Source organism: Lithobates pipiens, unplaced genomic scaffold (assembly GCF_037356315.1).
Source record: "Lithobates pipiens isolate NorthernLeopardFrog02 unplaced genomic scaffold, aLitPip1_a1.2 Scaffold_30, whole genome shotgun sequence".
Lineage (NCBI taxonomy): Eukaryota > Metazoa > Chordata > Amphibia > Anura > Ranidae > Lithobates > Lithobates pipiens.
Window position 1 is genome coordinate 73,310,201 of NW_027507791.1, and position 17,447 is coordinate 73,327,647.

Consider the following 17,447-nt stretch of genomic DNA (forward strand, 5'->3'; position numbering starts at 1 on the left):
ACCTGTGGTGCAAGATAAAAGCATACATACAGTGTAATCAAACTCTATTGGCTGCCGTCAATGCTCGAGACTGACATGTAATAACAATGAGTGACCACACACTATTGAAGTTTACAAATTGGTCCTGAAGGAGTTAATCATAAGATAGCAGCATATGCGCAAAATTTCCTCACCCAGTTATTTGAGAGTTCATTCATTCAGGAATAATTCACTGACTGATGTCAGCCTTGAGCAGTGGCAACAGCCAATAGGGTACTTTTATACTGTATGTATGTAAAAACGTTGCACAAAGTTACATGCTTACAGTTTACAAGCCTCATTTTACACAGGATCCTGCTACTATCATGATCCTGTTTAAAGATAAATGAATGGCCCTTAATGTTAGTGGTGCACCGAAATGAAAATTCTGGACCGAAACCGAAAATTCAGGATGCATTTGGCCAAAAAACGAAATATATAATTTATTTATAATTTTATTATATTTTTAATTAACATAATGAATTTAAATGAATATGAATTCATTTTCAGCCATTATCTGCACCTTTTTTTTTCTATTTTCAGTCAATGATTTTCCGCACTTTTGTTTCTATCAGCAAAAAACGCAGTATGATTTTCTGCACTTTTGTTTCTATCAGCAAAAAACGCAGATAACCCTATTTTCGGCCAAGAATTTTCGGCAACCGATATATCGCTACATCCCTACTAATGTGCTGAGTGATGAAAATCGCTCGACAGTCTCTTTATGGTAATATTCATTTTTCGAGAAACTCTGTTTCGGTACACTGCCTGCTGTCTCCATTACAGAACAATACAAAATATTGCAATCCACAACCACTTTTTTTTTTTTTTAATAAATGGTACGACAGTGTCCGCCCCTACCACTGTGTAAATGGAGGTAGAAAACAAAGTGTTCTCTTGAACACAGAGCGAGGGACTCTGGAATATTCATTCTGATTGGATAAAGGTGATTTTTCAGCTTTCCTGTGGTATTGTACTTCCTGAATTGTGGTCTGGAGATTGGAGACTTCAAAGAGCTTTGGGAAGAAATAAGCCTCCAACTCAGTGTCCAGGTCTTACTGGGGACCAGCAGGCTATGAGAATGTGTGCACAGCCTTTGAAATCATATGTTTAATAATAGACTAGGGCTCCAAGTAGGGCCGAAACAACTAATCGATTAATGGACAACTAATTGATTATGAAATTAATCGATTACCATTTTCATAATCGATTAATCGGCCAGTAACATAATGGGGTTAAAAAAATAAAAATAAAATGAGCCCTTTATAGTACAAAAAGAGCGAATAATCACTACTGTAAATATTACTTTCACTGTTCCACAGTAAAAAAAAAAATAAAAAATTAGATGTGTACCACAGCTCAAAGCAGTTCCTGAGAACACTGGGGTGATTGCTCCAGGTGAAGAGATCCGGGTGCGAGCCCCAACATGCAAGCAATGTAAGTAATTAGGAAACTCTGGACGGCCGCACTTCAAAGCTAAAACGGTGCCTTTATTCAAAAATTATCAGGAACACAGCAAGTGACATCACAGCAAAAAGGTAGTGACAGCTGACGCGTTTCACACTATGACAAGTGCTTACTCATAGCTTGTGAAGCAATGAACCCCTTACGGTAGAGATTTGTTCTTTTTGTACTATAAAGGGTTCATTTTCGTTTTTTTTAACCCCATTATTTTATTAAATGTCCTAGGCCTGGTTCACACTATGTTTTTTTTGGTGTGTTTTTTTTCAGAAACACACGACTGTTCATTTAACATGGTTTCCTATGGGACACGTTCAGATGCTTTTTTTTTCAGCCGCTGCGTATTTGGAAAGGGTCGAGGACTTTTTTCAATGCAAAACAGTGCTTTTTTTGGTTTAATATACTTTAACGGACAAACTGCAGAAAAGAATGTAGTGCATTTTTGCAGAAATTTGTATTTTTTTTATCAGCTCAACAACAAATTGGCCAAAAAAAAAAAAAAAATGCAAACATGCAAATCGCAAACAAAATCACATTTGAAAAAATCAAAACGCACAGAAGAAACAGATCAAAAGCAAACTGCATAGGGGTGCACCAACTGCACGGATCAATATTCATAGAGCAACAATTAGAAAATTGAATGAACGTTCTTAAAATTTAATTTTTTTTGAAGGAAGACATTGTTTTTGTATGGCCAGCATATAGTATATTACAGTTATGTTTAAAAATCTAACAAAAACAGCTTAACTCAAAAATTTGATCTCTGGGTCTGATGATATTTACCAGCTTCAGCCTTTAATAGTATATACAGTATATCTCTTCTAATAGTATACAGTTCATCTCTTCTGTATGTTATTCTCAGAGTGGATTCGAGATTTTGCTCCCTAACCATGTAGTTATATTAGGAGATATTTAAGAATAAATTGCCTATTTTTTTTTAACTTATTAGCTAAATTATACACCAAACATTAAAGAGGAGCTGCACAAAAAAAAAAAAAATATTAAAAGCCAGCAGCTACTAATATTGCAGCTGCTGACTTTTAATAATATCACACTTACCTGTCCCAGGTTCCAGCGATGTCGGCAGCAGATGACGAGCGATCGCTCGTCTCGCTGCAGCCACCGCCGCCATCCTCTGTCAGGGAATCGGGAAGTGAAGCAAGAGGGCTTCACTGCCCGGTTCCCTACTGCGCATGCGCGAGTCGCGCTGCGCTGGTTCCCCGCTGTGTCTCTGGGAACTGTGTGTTTCCCAGAACACAACGGGGGGGCGGAGCCATGCGGCGTTGGGCGGAGCCATGCGGCGGTCTGGCCGGAAGTGGGTGCAGTTACCTGGATTATCCAGGTAACTGCACCCCCCTCCCCCCGAAAGGTGCCGATTGTGGCACCGGAGGGGGGGAGGGATAATACTAGCGGAACTTCCCCTTTAGGGTGAAGAACCGCTTTAAGGTTATTAACCGATCAAAACAATAAAATCGACCAACTACTCGATTATGAAAATAAGCGTTATTTGCAGCCCTAGCTCCAAGTGGGAGACAGGAGGAGAATGCTGTGTTTGCTTTAAATGTCAAGTGAAGCTGAACCCCTGTGTGGAATGGTTTATTTTGTAACAAACTTTGCGTTATTTTGAATAAAAGTGGGAAAATCAGGCTGTAAAAATGCACTTTCTAGTTGGTTCTGAATTCTATAACAAGCTCTACACCATGGAGTTAAATTCCCCATTATCACAATGAATAAAAGCTTTCCGGATACCTTCGCTCAAGTATACACATTCATTTGCTTTCTTAAGTGCTTGCTGACAAAATGCTTTTATGTTTTTGGTAAATTGATACTAAAGCTTTATTATTTTAATGAACAAAAAAAAAAAAAAAAGAAAATCAAACATGCTATACTTTTGTACAAAGCAGCTTTGATCCTTCTTTTCTGGAGTCCCCTGCCGATGCCCCTGGCTCCACCCCTTTGGTGATTGTCCCCATAGAAAGCAACTTAGAATGCATTAAGGTAAAAAATCTTAGCCTTTACATCCACTTTATGAACTCTGTGTTTTGTAGGCCCCATTCACACTTATCGATTTGGAATAGCCACAATTCTGCCGGCGATCTCGAACTGCATGGCAATCGGTGTGTGGGTGGCATTCATTATAAATGGTACCTCAAACACCGTGCAATTTTACTGCAATTGTTGCGCAGCAGGAGCTTCTTCATGGTCGAAAACCATGCATAGGGCAGTCTATTGAAGTGAATGCGTGACACACGGAATCGCGTGAAAAATCATCCACACAAAACGTTGACATGCGAACGGGGCTTAAAGGAATGCCTAGTACACACGAATGTCGGGGAAACATCGGACGGTTCAATAAAAACTGGCCAACATTTGGTCAGTGTGCATGTCAGCCAGTCTGACAGAAGCCATCCATTTGGCTGGCTTCTGCCAGACGAGCATGCTGGGAAACCAGTAGCCGACCGGTTACTGATCAGCACTCTCAGCCAATGTTAGAATACAACAGCTCAGTGGGGGAGATCGTTGTACTAACGTTGGATTGTTAGTACAGCGGCTCCGACCAGAGCGGTCAGATTTTTTTTTTCATTCAACCCGCTGGGCTGAATGATATAGTAACTATAAGTGTGTACCAGGCTTAAAAGGATAAGTTCACCTTTAGGCCTCATGTACACTGCTGCTGGTAAACGGATGTTCAGAGGCAGTTGGATGCTTTTTTTCAGCTGCCCCTGAACTCATCCAAGGTTATCTTATGTGTACATGTACACAGATAATGTCATTTCTAGGCAGTTGCGTTTAGAGGCCTTGTTTTGGAAAGCAAAAAAATGAGTTCAGACGCTGAGTTTAGAGGCATTTCAAACTCCAAATGCTTCTAAACGCGGCAACTTGCGCTTTGTTTACAGGTGTTTTTCGTTCTTGGCTATTTTGGAGAAATAAAAATTCAAACGTGGTTAAACGCGGGATTGTAAACGCGGCAAAAGACGTTTTAAGTGTGGGTTACTATCTGTCAAGGTAAATCGTTCAGGAGAGGTTGTAAAAACGTCCCGTGTACATTAAGCCTTAGAAACAGGTTACAATATTTAGGGTGTAACAAGTAACATGCTCCTATAGGCCCACCTACTGCTGCCAGCAACCCCTGCCTCTGTGACCGTGAGTAGGGGATTATCTCCCTGCATCCGCTGTCACTTTCTGAAAACAGTGAGGCTATTTCGGCTCTGCTCACAGTGTCGTGTCATTCATTTATAGATTCCTGTGAATAAATCAATGAACTACAAGTACCCTCGGCTGCCAAGGCAGACAGCTTATAGTTCTCAATGAACTGTGAGGGCTCTGGTGAGCGCTCTTCTAGTTCATGGATTCTTCCTGGACTTCAGCGACTGTCTGCCCATATGGGAGATACAGACAGACAGCTAAGAGTCTGCATGCAAGATCTTGGCATTGCACCCATTAACTGCTGAATGCGGGTGAAATGCTTTACAGGCTACTTTTTTTTTTAAAGGTGAATTTATCTTTTAATGTGGTACTTTAGAAACACAAGGTGTGTTTTACATGTGTTGTTAACCCCCCCCCCCCCCCCCCATTTCTACCCTGCACATGTGAAACACTGACATATGTCATAGCACAGTAAATAAAATGCATATTGCATTTTTAGCTAATTTTTAACGCACGACGATTGACTAACTGAAAGTGACATTTATGTTTTGTTTTTTAAATGCATGTCACGCTTACCTGCTCTGTGCAATGGTTTTGCACAGAGCAGCCCTGATCCTTTTCTCAGGTCCCCTTCTGGTGCATCTGGCCCCTTCCTCCTGACAAAAAGCTTGCTATGGGGGCATCCAAGCCACTGCTCTGTGTGTCCATTCACACATGGAGTGAGGCTTGGCCCTGCCCTCTACTCACTGGCTTTACTGGCTGTGACTGACAGTAGCGGGGAGCCAATCAGGAGGGAGAGACCTGGGAGAGCTGAGGCTTTTGTACACATAGCTGGATTAAGATGGGGGGGGGGGCTGCTGCACACAGAAGGTTAGATGCCTTTGTGCACAGAATGCATGAAGGTAAAAACCTTGAGCCTTTACAAAACACTTTAATGCAGGTTTTTCAAGAAATCGCACAAAACATGGAACAGGCTGAATTCTTCAAAAATGTAACAATGCACTAATATGATGAGCTTCATAGATTATTAAGGGGACAATATTCCCTGTGGTTTTAGCATGCTGTGTAGTGCACAGTGCAGTTAGAACGCAATGGTGTGAATAGGTCCTTAGGCCTGAATAATCCAAGTGCTGAATCTGAACAGCTGGCTAACCAATCTGCGTTGAATCTGCACGATGAGCTTCCACTTTAAGAAGCAACAGAAAGTGGCAAAGCAACAAATCAGCAATGCAAACACCACCCATGTTATTACATATTCCAAGACAGCAACTTCAGATGTATTGCGCCTGCAGCCATTACCTTGATATACACAACCCCTCCCTTCCTCACCCCTTCATTCTGCAGTCAGATAAATTTACCAAACAAATCGATTTTTACCTTGTGTACAGATCATAGAGATTCTTAAGATACTGCTCGGCATCCGATTTTCTACATTCTTCCAGCTGCTCTTTAACAAAATTCTGGAGTAATAGTGGAGACATTTAAAGAAAAATCTTAAGACAACTTCAAGAAAACAACATTATCTGTGACCTGTAAAATTAGTCACAGGATGTGTAAACAAAATTATAAATGGTTATGTTTTCTTTTCATCTTAATGTAAATAAGCTATTCCTAATCTCATGCTTTTATCAAGCTGCCAGACAAACGACTAGCGATGAAGTCAATCAGAAATGAGAAATATTTCAAAACAGGTAAAATATGTACAAGGGATTAATGGAAGGCGCCCCAGGCATCCAGAATGGTGAATGTTTTGTAAAATATTACCAAATTCATCTGCTTAAAAGGCAAATAAAGCCCAATTACCACTTCAGTGTAAATCAGCGAAATACAATCTAGGTGCATCAAAACAAAGGCGTTCATTGTCTTGCAGTTTATTTTCTATATAAAAGCAGCCGAGTAGAAAAGCCTGTACCCTGCCAAGCATGCTGCAGAGAAGGACCCTTGTTTTGTGTGGAAGCAGTGATCTCTCTGCAAAGGTGTTGCATATTCCAACTAGTGAGCCAAACCTATAGAGCTGCAAATCAGCAGAGCTTATACACCCTGCTGATTAAAGAGGTTGTAAACCGCCGATGGTCAAAAACCCCAAAAAAACATTGCAAGGCAATGGCATAATGTGCTAGTATGCATTGCAGCTATGCGATTGGCCGGAGCTGCAATAAGATCACTCCCGCGCATGTGAGCGAGGAGTCCTCGGTTCGGGCACGAAGCTCCAGCAAGGTATGCCGGACAGTGACAGTGATGTCATTGGCTGTATGCAAGGTGAATATCTCCTAAATGGTGCACATTTAGGAGCTATTCATTTTATCTATAGGTAAAAATTACCAAGCGGTTTTATAACCACTTTAAAAGTCGGACCTCTGTATTGAGAGCACTGCTTCCCCACAAACAGCAAGGTCTTTCTCTTCAGCATGCTGGTAGGGTACAGACAATTCTACTCAAGGCTGTGGCTAATTATTAAATGAGTTTTAGGGGCACAGCATACACCTTCATTGTATAACATCAACATTGTAACAATACAATACAAATAGTTAGACAATCCAAAATCAGCCTACTTTAACAAAAAAAAAAAAAAATTTCACGTTCTGAGTTCTGCCCGTTTACTGGCCATCTAGTTCCACAACTTCCTGGATTCCCAGCATTCTTTGCCCTTTACTTTCAATTTCTAAAGACTACATACAGGGCCGCAGATATGGGGGTAGAATCAGTCCTACTGTACCAGTGTCGGACCAGCAGGGGGAACAGGATGTGGGCGGGAGAAGGGGTGATCGGTGGGTCGGTGGCAATTACAAGAACTGATCTATGATGTGTCTCTTACTGCAACAGCTAAAAGCTGGCTGTTTCTCCTCTCCCTCCCACCAGCTTTGAGCTGCTGCAGTGACACACACACACACACACACTAGATCAGTTCTTGTAATTGCCGCCTCCCCCTGCCTCACCTATCACCCTCCACGTCCCCCCTTTCCCAATCCTCAGAATGGAAAATGGGGGAAGGTGGCAGTAAATATGCCATTTACCAGTCCCTTCCTATTCTGAGTGAACACAATGAGTGATCGATACTGATTACTCACTGTGTTCATTAGGGTTGCACCGATAATCGTATCTGTGCAAATAATGAGCATTTGCAGGAGTAATTGTACTCATGCAAATTCTCTGATGCCTAATCTGATACCTCTGAATGAAGAAGTGTCCCTCCCGGAAGTCAGTGGGTGGAGAGTGAGTCAACAACTCACTGCTGGCAGCTAAGCTGGTCGGGGCAGGAACACGGGGCACAGCCGCTATGTTCCCAATGCCAGGTGTTCTGTCAGAATTGATGATCCATCACATTCGGTAACGGAAGGGATGTTATGTCAGAACACTGCGATGCCCACCTTGGTACACCCTGCACTCGGCCGCAGTAATCCTGCAGTCAGAAGGGTAACATCTTGTTACACCCGGCCCATATAGTTAGTGAAGCATCTGACTGCAGGCTTACTGCGGCCAAGTGCAGGGTGTACCAGGATGGGCGTCAAGGTGTTCTGACTAAATGGCACTTCCATTACAAAATCTGAAGGGTCGCCGATTCTGACAGAACATGCATTGAGCTTGGGTTCACACTGATGCAAATTTACAGCGGTTTTGATGCATTTAGGAACACACAAATCATGTAAAAAGCATAGTATTCAATAGCTTTGGTTCAAATCTAGGCGTTGCGAATTTGGTGCGAGAAAAAAAAAAAAAAAAAGGGTCCCGTGTCTGTAGACTGCGGGTGTGATGCAAATTCCTATGGTGCAGTGCGAATTTTTTTAGCTTCATAGGCTTTAATTGAACTTGCAGTAAACTTGCAGCACACAATTCACATGTCTGCAAATTGTTCACCGTCTGCCTCCTGAAATTCGCTGTAAAATCGCATGGCAGTAGTGTGAACCTAGGCTAAATCCTTCTTTGAATATTAGTGGTCTTATTATGCCAATTGCCCATAGTGCTGCCTTGCAGTGCCAGCCCATCAGTGCTGCCCATCAGTTCTGCATATTATTGTAAGTATTGTAATCAGTATCAGCAAGTACTTGAAAAAAAGTATTGGTACTTGTACTAAAAAAAAAGTGGTATCGGTGCAACGCTAGTCTTCATTCATAACTGAAGCATAGTAAATGGTTTACTATATTTCAGTTTGTAAATGAACAGGAGCCTCCGTACAGATTGTTTTCTGTTCAATCACTATCCAGTGCAGTGGAGGCTGCAGAGAAAGACTGGGGAATTTACACCCTCAGTCCCTTTCTTTGCCTCCGTTTAGACCCCTGATATTTCCCCAAAGCATTCCCCCTCCCCCCTCCCAACGGCATTGCAAAAAAAAAAAATAAAATGAAGGGCTCATTCACATGGTCTCTCTGGCCCATACAGTGTGAATAAGCAGTTAGTTTGTGCGGCTGAAGCCACCAGTTACACTATGGGAAGCAGCGGCTGCACGAACACAGTCGCAGGTCCTAATTTGATGGGTGTGAAGGTGCGGGTGAGTGGCCCTCAAATGTGCACTGTCTGTGTTTGGGACCATACACTTGCATCTACATGCCTGTCAAATTAGGACCTGCAGCAGGGATCGTACAAGCTGCTGCGTCCTCATAGCGTAACATAGGCTGCCTACACACAGCTCCAACCACATAAAAAATAAAACTTGGGAAAAAAAAAACCACACACACACACACACACACACACACACACACACACACACACACACACACACACACACATCACCCATGTGAATGAGCCACAAAACATCATTCACAGAGCTTTATTTATTAATTCAGTAGAGTTTTATCTTTTAGATTTAGCAGGGAAGTTTTTGTGTGCTTGTGTTCACTAATAATGATTTTAGAATATTTTTAGTGCAAATATCGTTTTAATATTTGGAAGTGGGGGTACTCATGGATACTCCTGGGACTGCGCACTGAGTAGAGCATTTTACATAATTTTAATAAGTATATAGGTACTCTTGCAGACAGCACAGCCAGGTTAGTGGTGACCTCTTTCTTTTTTGTGTTGGGGGCGGGGGTCGCCACCCATCAATTCAGTGCCTCCCCATAAAAAAAGACTGACCTTTTTGACTGAAAACACATACTGTAGGTTACACATACACTAGCCTACCCTGAAACCACAAAACAAAATTTTTGCTGTGTTTTGTGTTTACTTGCGGCAGGCGGTTAAAGGTTTAACCTCACCTAAAACGCGGCAGTTCTTCTGTACAGTGACACATGGGCTTATATGGAGTTGAGTTTAGAAGCTTTGGCAAAAAAACACCAAAAACTCCTAAACTTAAGTTTAGGAGATGCTAGTATACATGAAGCCTAAGGTGAATTTTTAATGCAGATTTTCTCTTGTCAGCAAAAAACAGCAATATACCATCTGTATGAAGCCTAAGTCGCCCTTAGACACATGCTGTCCCCCCCCCCCCAATTTACTGCTGCTATTTAAAAACATCTAAAAAGCAATAAAAAAAAACTGTTACATGTGTGGAGTGCAGCTTTAAATAAACCCAATTTTATCAAAATCCTTCTACAGGTCTATAATCTATAGGAAGTTTATAAATTCAGAAGAGTAGTTTCAACTATCAGCAAAAGTTAGATAAACATTGTGCAATTGTCTCCATTATCGGACTAGCTGGATCCTCGCCTTGTTGGAGGGGACAGGAAAAGGTAGTATGTCTGGGGATTGGAGAGTGGAGAGTGTGACATTTTATACAGTTCACATTTTACAGTTCCAACCTGAATATGTTCCCCATCAGTTAAGAAATATACCTGAATTTTCACTTCAAAAATGTTTTGTATCAGCTTGGCCAGGATAATTTCTGGATTGCTGAAAATGTTTCCAACTTCTTTGTTCACCCGCTGGCATAAGATCGCAGAGTCCTCAAAAATATCATTCTTCATGTACGCTCCCTAAAATACACACAGACTTTCCATAAGATAGCTATAATGACATAGGACTCCTCCAGTAAAATCTCCAGGTTTTCACCTTACCTCTTGACATTGGTTAATGTACACATCAACACAGTGAGAATAGCCCTAGAGGAAAGACAATAGAATAAACATGAGAAAAAAACAAACAAAAAAAAAAAAAAATAACCATGTTCAGACCTATTTAGGTTAGAAAAATGTTCTCTCGCCAAGAACGTGATTTTTGTATTTACTGTAAAACCCTTTATTTGGAGTTCATTAAGGGATGCAAGAAGCTTAGAATTCAGGAACATTGGGATACACTGCTGACTTTAGAAGGATCTGTATAGTGAAGAAAAAAAAAATAAAGAAAAGAATCCTCTAGTCGGCCAAATAACACTCATCCTGTGACTACGGCACCCTCATCGTCACAGTATGCAGAGATTTTCCAGCTAGGAACAACAAGCACAGCAGACAGAGTGATTATTACTGGGGTGAAATAACTCTGCAGGTCACCCTTTACACACACACAAACCGTAGCCAACACCATTGAACAAACACACACCTACAACACGCAGTATCTGTTTTGGATGGATGAATGAATGGATTAGAATTCTCGTCAGTTTGTATTGCTGTCTGTTCCCCCGTTAAGGAGATTCATCCCATTTGTCCTCTTTGAAAGTAAAAGAAAACCCCAAATTTTAGGTTGTCCCCTTAAAAGTAATAAAGGGGAAATCTTCCAATGGGGACACTAGTTCTGGTGACTGGGGGGATGCCATAAAGGAATTCCCTTAGGATGCGGGGGTCTCCTCACTTTCTGTTTGGCTATGGGACAGGAAGTAAAGAGAAAGCTCTGCACGGGACATAGATGTTGGGAAAAAAAAATAAAAAATCTGACAGAGGTTTTAAACCGGCCCCCTGCTTATAGCTCTGCTTTAAAGTTCTTATTTAGAGCATTTAGAGAATCAGCTTAACAATTTTTAAATATCTTTTTAATGAAGAATGGATAAGCAATGCAAGAAAAACATTTACCAAAAACAATATTAATAAAAACACAACAGCAATACACCAATAAGCAAGATTTTAAAAAAAAGTGGAAACTAGTTGAGTTTGCCTGGTCTTTGGTTTTGGAGTCCAATTCGCAGTAGAGCAAGTCTGATAATAACACTCACTGGCCCTCAGTACTGGCTCTTGTCATAAATGCAGTTTTGAAAATTAAGAGCTCTGAGCTGCAGATGCAAGTTTTTGTTGACACACCTGAGGGTGTCCCTAAGCAATTCTCACCCAATCCAGGAAGCTGAGGGATGGGGGGCAGGAGTGCCAAAATGTTAATGATAGTTCAGTGGCCACTCCCTCCCTCAATACCACTTCCCTAAATATAGCCATATTCCCAGATTACCATGTTTTTAGGGCTCTTTCACACAGGTGGATCCCCCACTGAGTCCTCTATGCACGGTCAGATGGAAACAAATCGCCAGTCCGGCTTCATGCAACACATGTCCGTTTACATCCGCCACTCCATAGAGAGCAAAGGATGGTTCGATCGGGTCTGCCTAAAAATACTGACAGGCTGACCTGATTGGTCTGCCCGGGTGAAAGGGGCCTTACAACCTGACAGTACTTCTGTACATTACACAGCAAAGTCATATTTGGCCTTGAGCAGATTGCTATTATCCTCTACACGTGTGTAAACACTTATCACCTTAGCTCAGAGAGAGCATTATTTAAGGAAATGGTATTATAATTAACTCTACATAGCTCATCTGTAGGTTAGTATAGGTCACTAACCCAAGACAGACGGATGTGTATTGTGGAACGCAGACAGGCATTTTACAATATTTAGCAGGCCTGGATTAAGAGACATCTTGCAAATGGCTCTTTCAGTGTAAAAATTTGCCATTTATGACAGGGCTCATTAAAGAGGAAGTAAACCCTGATGGGTTTACTTCCTCTTTAATTCCCTGCAAAGGTAAAGCATAATGGACTACTATGCATCGTATAGTAGTCCATTATGTGTCACTTACCTGACACAGGAGCCAGCGAAGTCACCGCTGTCCCCTGTAGTCCGGAGCCTCCATCTTCTTGGTGGATCTCGCTGCTCCGGGGCGGTCATTCGTTGGAGCCGCGATGACGTCACTCCCGCATATGCGCATGGGAGCCGCCACTCGCAGCATATCGCCATTAACTGTGGCGCGCTCAGTGTGCCTGCGCGCCGCTGTCTACAGTGCATGCGCCGTAGACAGCGGTGCCTGGTTTACAACCACTTTAACAGGCTGTATAGATGGTGGCTAAGCAGGATTCATGATCCTGGCAGAATTTTTAATGACCTTAAACTGCGAAAGGATTTATTATAGCCCGCTTGTCTCCAGCTGAACCGTGTTCTGGGGTAGATGTTACAGTAAATATGTCTTATACACAATATTGGATCCAAATCTTTTGTTGCCGACTTGTGCATCTCAGAGAAAATTTGAGAATTCAGCTTTAAAGAGCTGCCTGCAGAACTTTGCAAATCTAGGAGACGCATGTGCAACGCCTACAGACCCAGGAAGCACTCACAGTTCTGGTGGAGAGTGCTTCAACTAGAAAGGGTAGTAGAAATCTATCCTTAAAGTGGTACTAGATCCACATTTAAGGTGGTTGTAAAGTCAGAAGGTTTTTTATCCTACTAAATTCTATGCATTAAGATAAAAAGCCTTCTGTGTGCAGCAGCCCCTCCCAACACTTGCCTGAGCTGCCTCTCTATCCAGCGATGTCCAAGAGTGTGTCAGCCATCCGAGATTCTCCCTCCTGTTTGGCTGAGAGACAGGTGTGGTGCCATTGGCTGCTGCTGCTGTCAAAGTCAGCTAGCCTATCAGGGGAGAGAGGGGCGGGGCCAGGAATCCGTGTCTGAATGGACACAGGGAGCTGCGACTCTGCTCAGGTGCCCCCATAGCAAGCTGCTTGCTGTGGGGGCACTGTACAGGAGGGAGGGGCAAGGATTACAGAAAAGGGACCCAAGAAGAGGAAGATCAAGGCTTCCATCTATCAATCAATAGATGTGGTGGCTGCATTAGTTTTTTATTTTATTTATTTTTTTAGGTTATTTTCCCCCTCTGTTTTCACCTAGTGACATACCTCCTGTATTACAGTGCCCCATCGGCCACAAGGGACGATATTTAAAAACTGGAACAGAGAAGATTAAAGCTTTTGTACATTGCAGCCAATCAGCTTCCATGTTTATTTTTAGCGTAGGACAGAAAGTGAAAGCAACACACCAATTAGCTTAAAGTTCCTCTGTTTAGTGAAGTACCTTAAAGTGAAGCAACACTGCAGCCACCTCCCTCATCCGAGAGATCTCTCCTCTCCTCTGAGCACCAGTAAACTCCTGGATTAACTGGTGCTCCAGATCATGGTATTTACCTGGAAAATGATAGACTCATCATCAGCCCTGAATCAAACTCACAGGACATAACACACAGATTAAATCAGAAATACAAAACATACTTGCTATTTTTGACTTTACTTCTGCAAACCTGAAGGACAGAAGACATGATAAAAAAGAAGACCATTAAAACAGGAACGAAACATACAAATACAGGTCGTAGAATGTTTATGAGTCAAAACTACCCTTTTTACACTTTTTTTCTTTATTTTTTTTTTTTTTTTTTTACTTACACATTTACTTATTCTACATCCATAGGTTTTGATAACCAATGTACACTTATCAATAGAGGGCAATGGAAAAGGTTCACTTCCTCTCTTCAGTCTCAAGTGACAGCACAAGGTGCCTAATGATTGGCTTAAATTGGATTACATGGATCCACAGCCATGTGTAAGATACAACGAGCGAGTTTGGAGTTTACATGGGGCTCCCTTTCCCCCCATCCCAGCAGCTGATGAGCAGTGCAGAAGTGAGAAAAAGAGAAAAAAAAAAAAAAACACACACTTAACCACTTTCAGACCGGACCATTTTGCTGGTAAATGACCAGAGGTCTTTTTACACTTTGGCACTGCGCTGCTTTAACTGGTAATTGCGCGGTCATGCAATGTTGTACCCAAACAAAATTTGCGTCCTTTTCTTCCCACAAATAGAGCTTTCTTTTGATGGTATTTGATTGCCTCTGCGATTTTTATTTTTTGCGATATAAACGTAAAAAGACCGCAAATTTTGAAAAAAAATGATATTTTCTACTTTTTGTTATTAGAAAAATCCAATAAACTCAATTTTAGTCATACATTTAGGCCAAAATGTATTCAGCCACATGTCTTTGGTAAAAAAAAAAGTCAATAATTGTATATTTATTGGTTTGCGCAAAAGTTGTCACATCTACAAACTAAGGTACGTTTTCTGGAATTTACGCAGCTTTTAGTTTACGACTGCCTATCTCATTTCTTGAGGTGCTAAAATGGCAGGGCAGTACAAAACCCCCCAAATGACCCCATTTTGGAAAGTAGACCCCCTAAGGAAATTGATAAGAGGCATGTTGAGCCCATTGAATATTTAATTTTTTTGCCTCAAGCGATTGAATAATGACAAAAAAAAAATTTTTTTTTTTTTTTACACAAAGTTGTCACTAAATGATATATTGCTCACACATGCTATGGGCATATGTGAAATGACACCCCAAAATAAATTCTGCTGCTTCTCCTGAGTACGGGGATACCACATATGTGGGACTTTTTGGGAGCCTAGCCGCGTACGGGGCCCCGAAAACCAAGCACCGCCTTCAGGCTTTCTAAGGGCGTAAATTTTTGAGTTCACTTCTCACTACCTATTACAGTTTTGAAGGCCATAAAATGCCAAGATGGCACAAAACCCCCACAAATGACCCCATTTTAGAAAGTAGACACCCCAAGCTATTTGCTGAGAGGCATGTTGAGTCCATGGAATATTTTATATTTAGCCACAAGTTGCGGGAAAATTACAAACTTTTTTTTTTTTTTTTTTTTCACAAAGTTGTCACTAAATGATATATTGCTCACGCATGCCATGGGCATATGTGAAATGACACCCCAAAATAAATTCTGCTGCTGCTCCTGAGTACGGGGATACCACATATGTGGGACTTTTTGGGAGTCTAGCCGCGTACGGGGCCCCGAAAACCAAGCACCGCCTTCAGGCTTTCTAAGGGCGTTACAGTTTTGAAGGCCATAAAATGCCAAGATGGCACAAACCCCCCCCAAATTACCCCATTTTGGAAAGTAGACACCCCTAAATTTAGGGGTACACTAGTGAGACTAGGTAATAAATGGCGGGTGCCCTGAAACTATAAAAAAATAACTAACCAACCAGCGTCACCTGTAACAGTTATATGGTGATCACTGGTGAAAGGGTTAACTAGGGGGCAATCAGGGGGCTTTATGCGGTAGTATATGGGGGTCCCTGGCGCTATAAAAAGCTGCAGCGAACCTAAATACCTACCTGCCTAACTAGCGTCACCTGTGACACTAATACAGCGATCAGAAAAACGATCGCTTATTAGGCTGGGTTCACACTGGAGCGATGCGGGAACGCCACGAATGCGCGGCGGGTTCCCGCATCGCATGCCTCCCGGCGGCAGTTCACACTGCCCTATGCGAACTGCTGGGAGTGTCAGTGAAATGCTACTGACACCCCCAGATCAGTTCGCATATCGCAGTGCGATCTGCAAACTCGGATCGCATGGTGTGAACACCCATGCGATCCGATTCTGCTGCGGGCCAAAAAAAGGGTCCCGTGCGAATTTGCGGCGGGTGCGGCGAATGGCTGAACTCGAATCGCACAGAGATCGGATGTGATTTGCACTGCAGTGCGGTGCGAATCACATTCGTTCTCATAAACCGCTGCAATGTGAACCCAGCCTTAGTGACACTGGCGACGGGGGGTGATCACGGGGTTAAACCTTTATTGGGGGGGTTAGGGGGTACATTAGAACTAAAGGAGGCTAACTCTAACTGCCCTAACAGTTATTACAGTCACAAATGACACCAATGCAAAAAAAAATAAAAATGACATTGGTGTCACTGTGACTGGGGGGCAGGGGTGATTGGGGGGGTGATCGGTGGGTAAAGGGGGGGTGTGAGTGTGCCTGGCATGTTCTACTGTGTGTGTAGAGTGTTGGTGCAACTCACCGATCCGCTCTCCTCCGTGTCGGAATGAAAAATACCGACACGGAGGAGAGAATACATCACTTCCTCTCCTGTGTTTACATTACAGGAGAGGAAGTGATGTCACGGGGGATTTCTATTCGTCGGGAGCGATCGCGAGGGGGTGGCCATGAATGAATGGCCGCCCCCTCGTCCCGGATCGCTCCCGGACGAAAACCGACCGCCGCAGGCACCGGGCGGGGGCCCGATCGGGCCCCCGACCCGCGGGAGGCAAGGGACGTACATGTAAGCCCTTATGCCTGCCCGTGCCATTCTGCCGACGTACATCGGCGTGCGGCGGTCGGCAACTGGTTAAGGACACAGCGGCATTCTACAGCCACAGTGTGTAGAAAAACACTGTGGGGATCTTTGGAAAGCAGATAGTAATATTTGCCATCTGTTATAAATGGGACCCCAAAATATTTACATGCAACAGTTAATGGAAAACTTTTTTTTTCAGTTTCATTTTATTAGTCCAGACCATAATAATAAATACAGAAAGAATATCACTACAATTGCCTTTTAAATAGACAACTAATAACTCATGATAGACCTTCTTTGCCCTATTACAGCGAGAAAGGAGTCCTCAATGTTAGGTTTTGGCTATAGTGCTGGGAACAGCATTTACAGAAAAAAATGACTTACCGATCAAATGGCAGCTCTTGAGCAATTAAATGCAACTTCTGAATAATATCAGCTGCCTCTTTAATCTGCCAACAGAATACAAAAAAGTAGGAGGATTAAAGCGGTTTTGTACAGAAAATTGCAAGTTCATCTTATTCAAATGGCTTTGGAACATAGATGCAGTTA

General features: G+C 42.4%; 1 protein-coding gene across 1 annotated transcript in view; it reads right to left on the reverse strand.

Moving 5' to 3' along the window:
* The window catches only part of EXOC5 (exocyst complex component 5), a 72,364-nt gene that overhangs the window by 18,570 nt on the left and 36,347 nt on the right, over window positions 1-17,447 (reverse strand). Inside the window, exons 5-10 of the mRNA XM_077464436.1 lie at window positions 17,283-17,347; window positions 14,016-14,044; window positions 13,822-13,931; window positions 10,617-10,661; window positions 10,395-10,535; window positions 6,004-6,086 (exon numbers count right to left, since the gene is read on the reverse strand). Coding sequence (XP_077320562.1) covers window positions 6,004-6,086; window positions 10,395-10,535; window positions 10,617-10,661; window positions 13,822-13,931; window positions 14,016-14,044; window positions 17,283-17,347 — 473 coding nt within the window. The remainder of the gene's footprint in view (window positions 1-6,003; window positions 6,087-10,394; window positions 10,536-10,616; window positions 10,662-13,821; window positions 13,932-14,015; window positions 14,045-17,282; window positions 17,348-17,447) is intronic.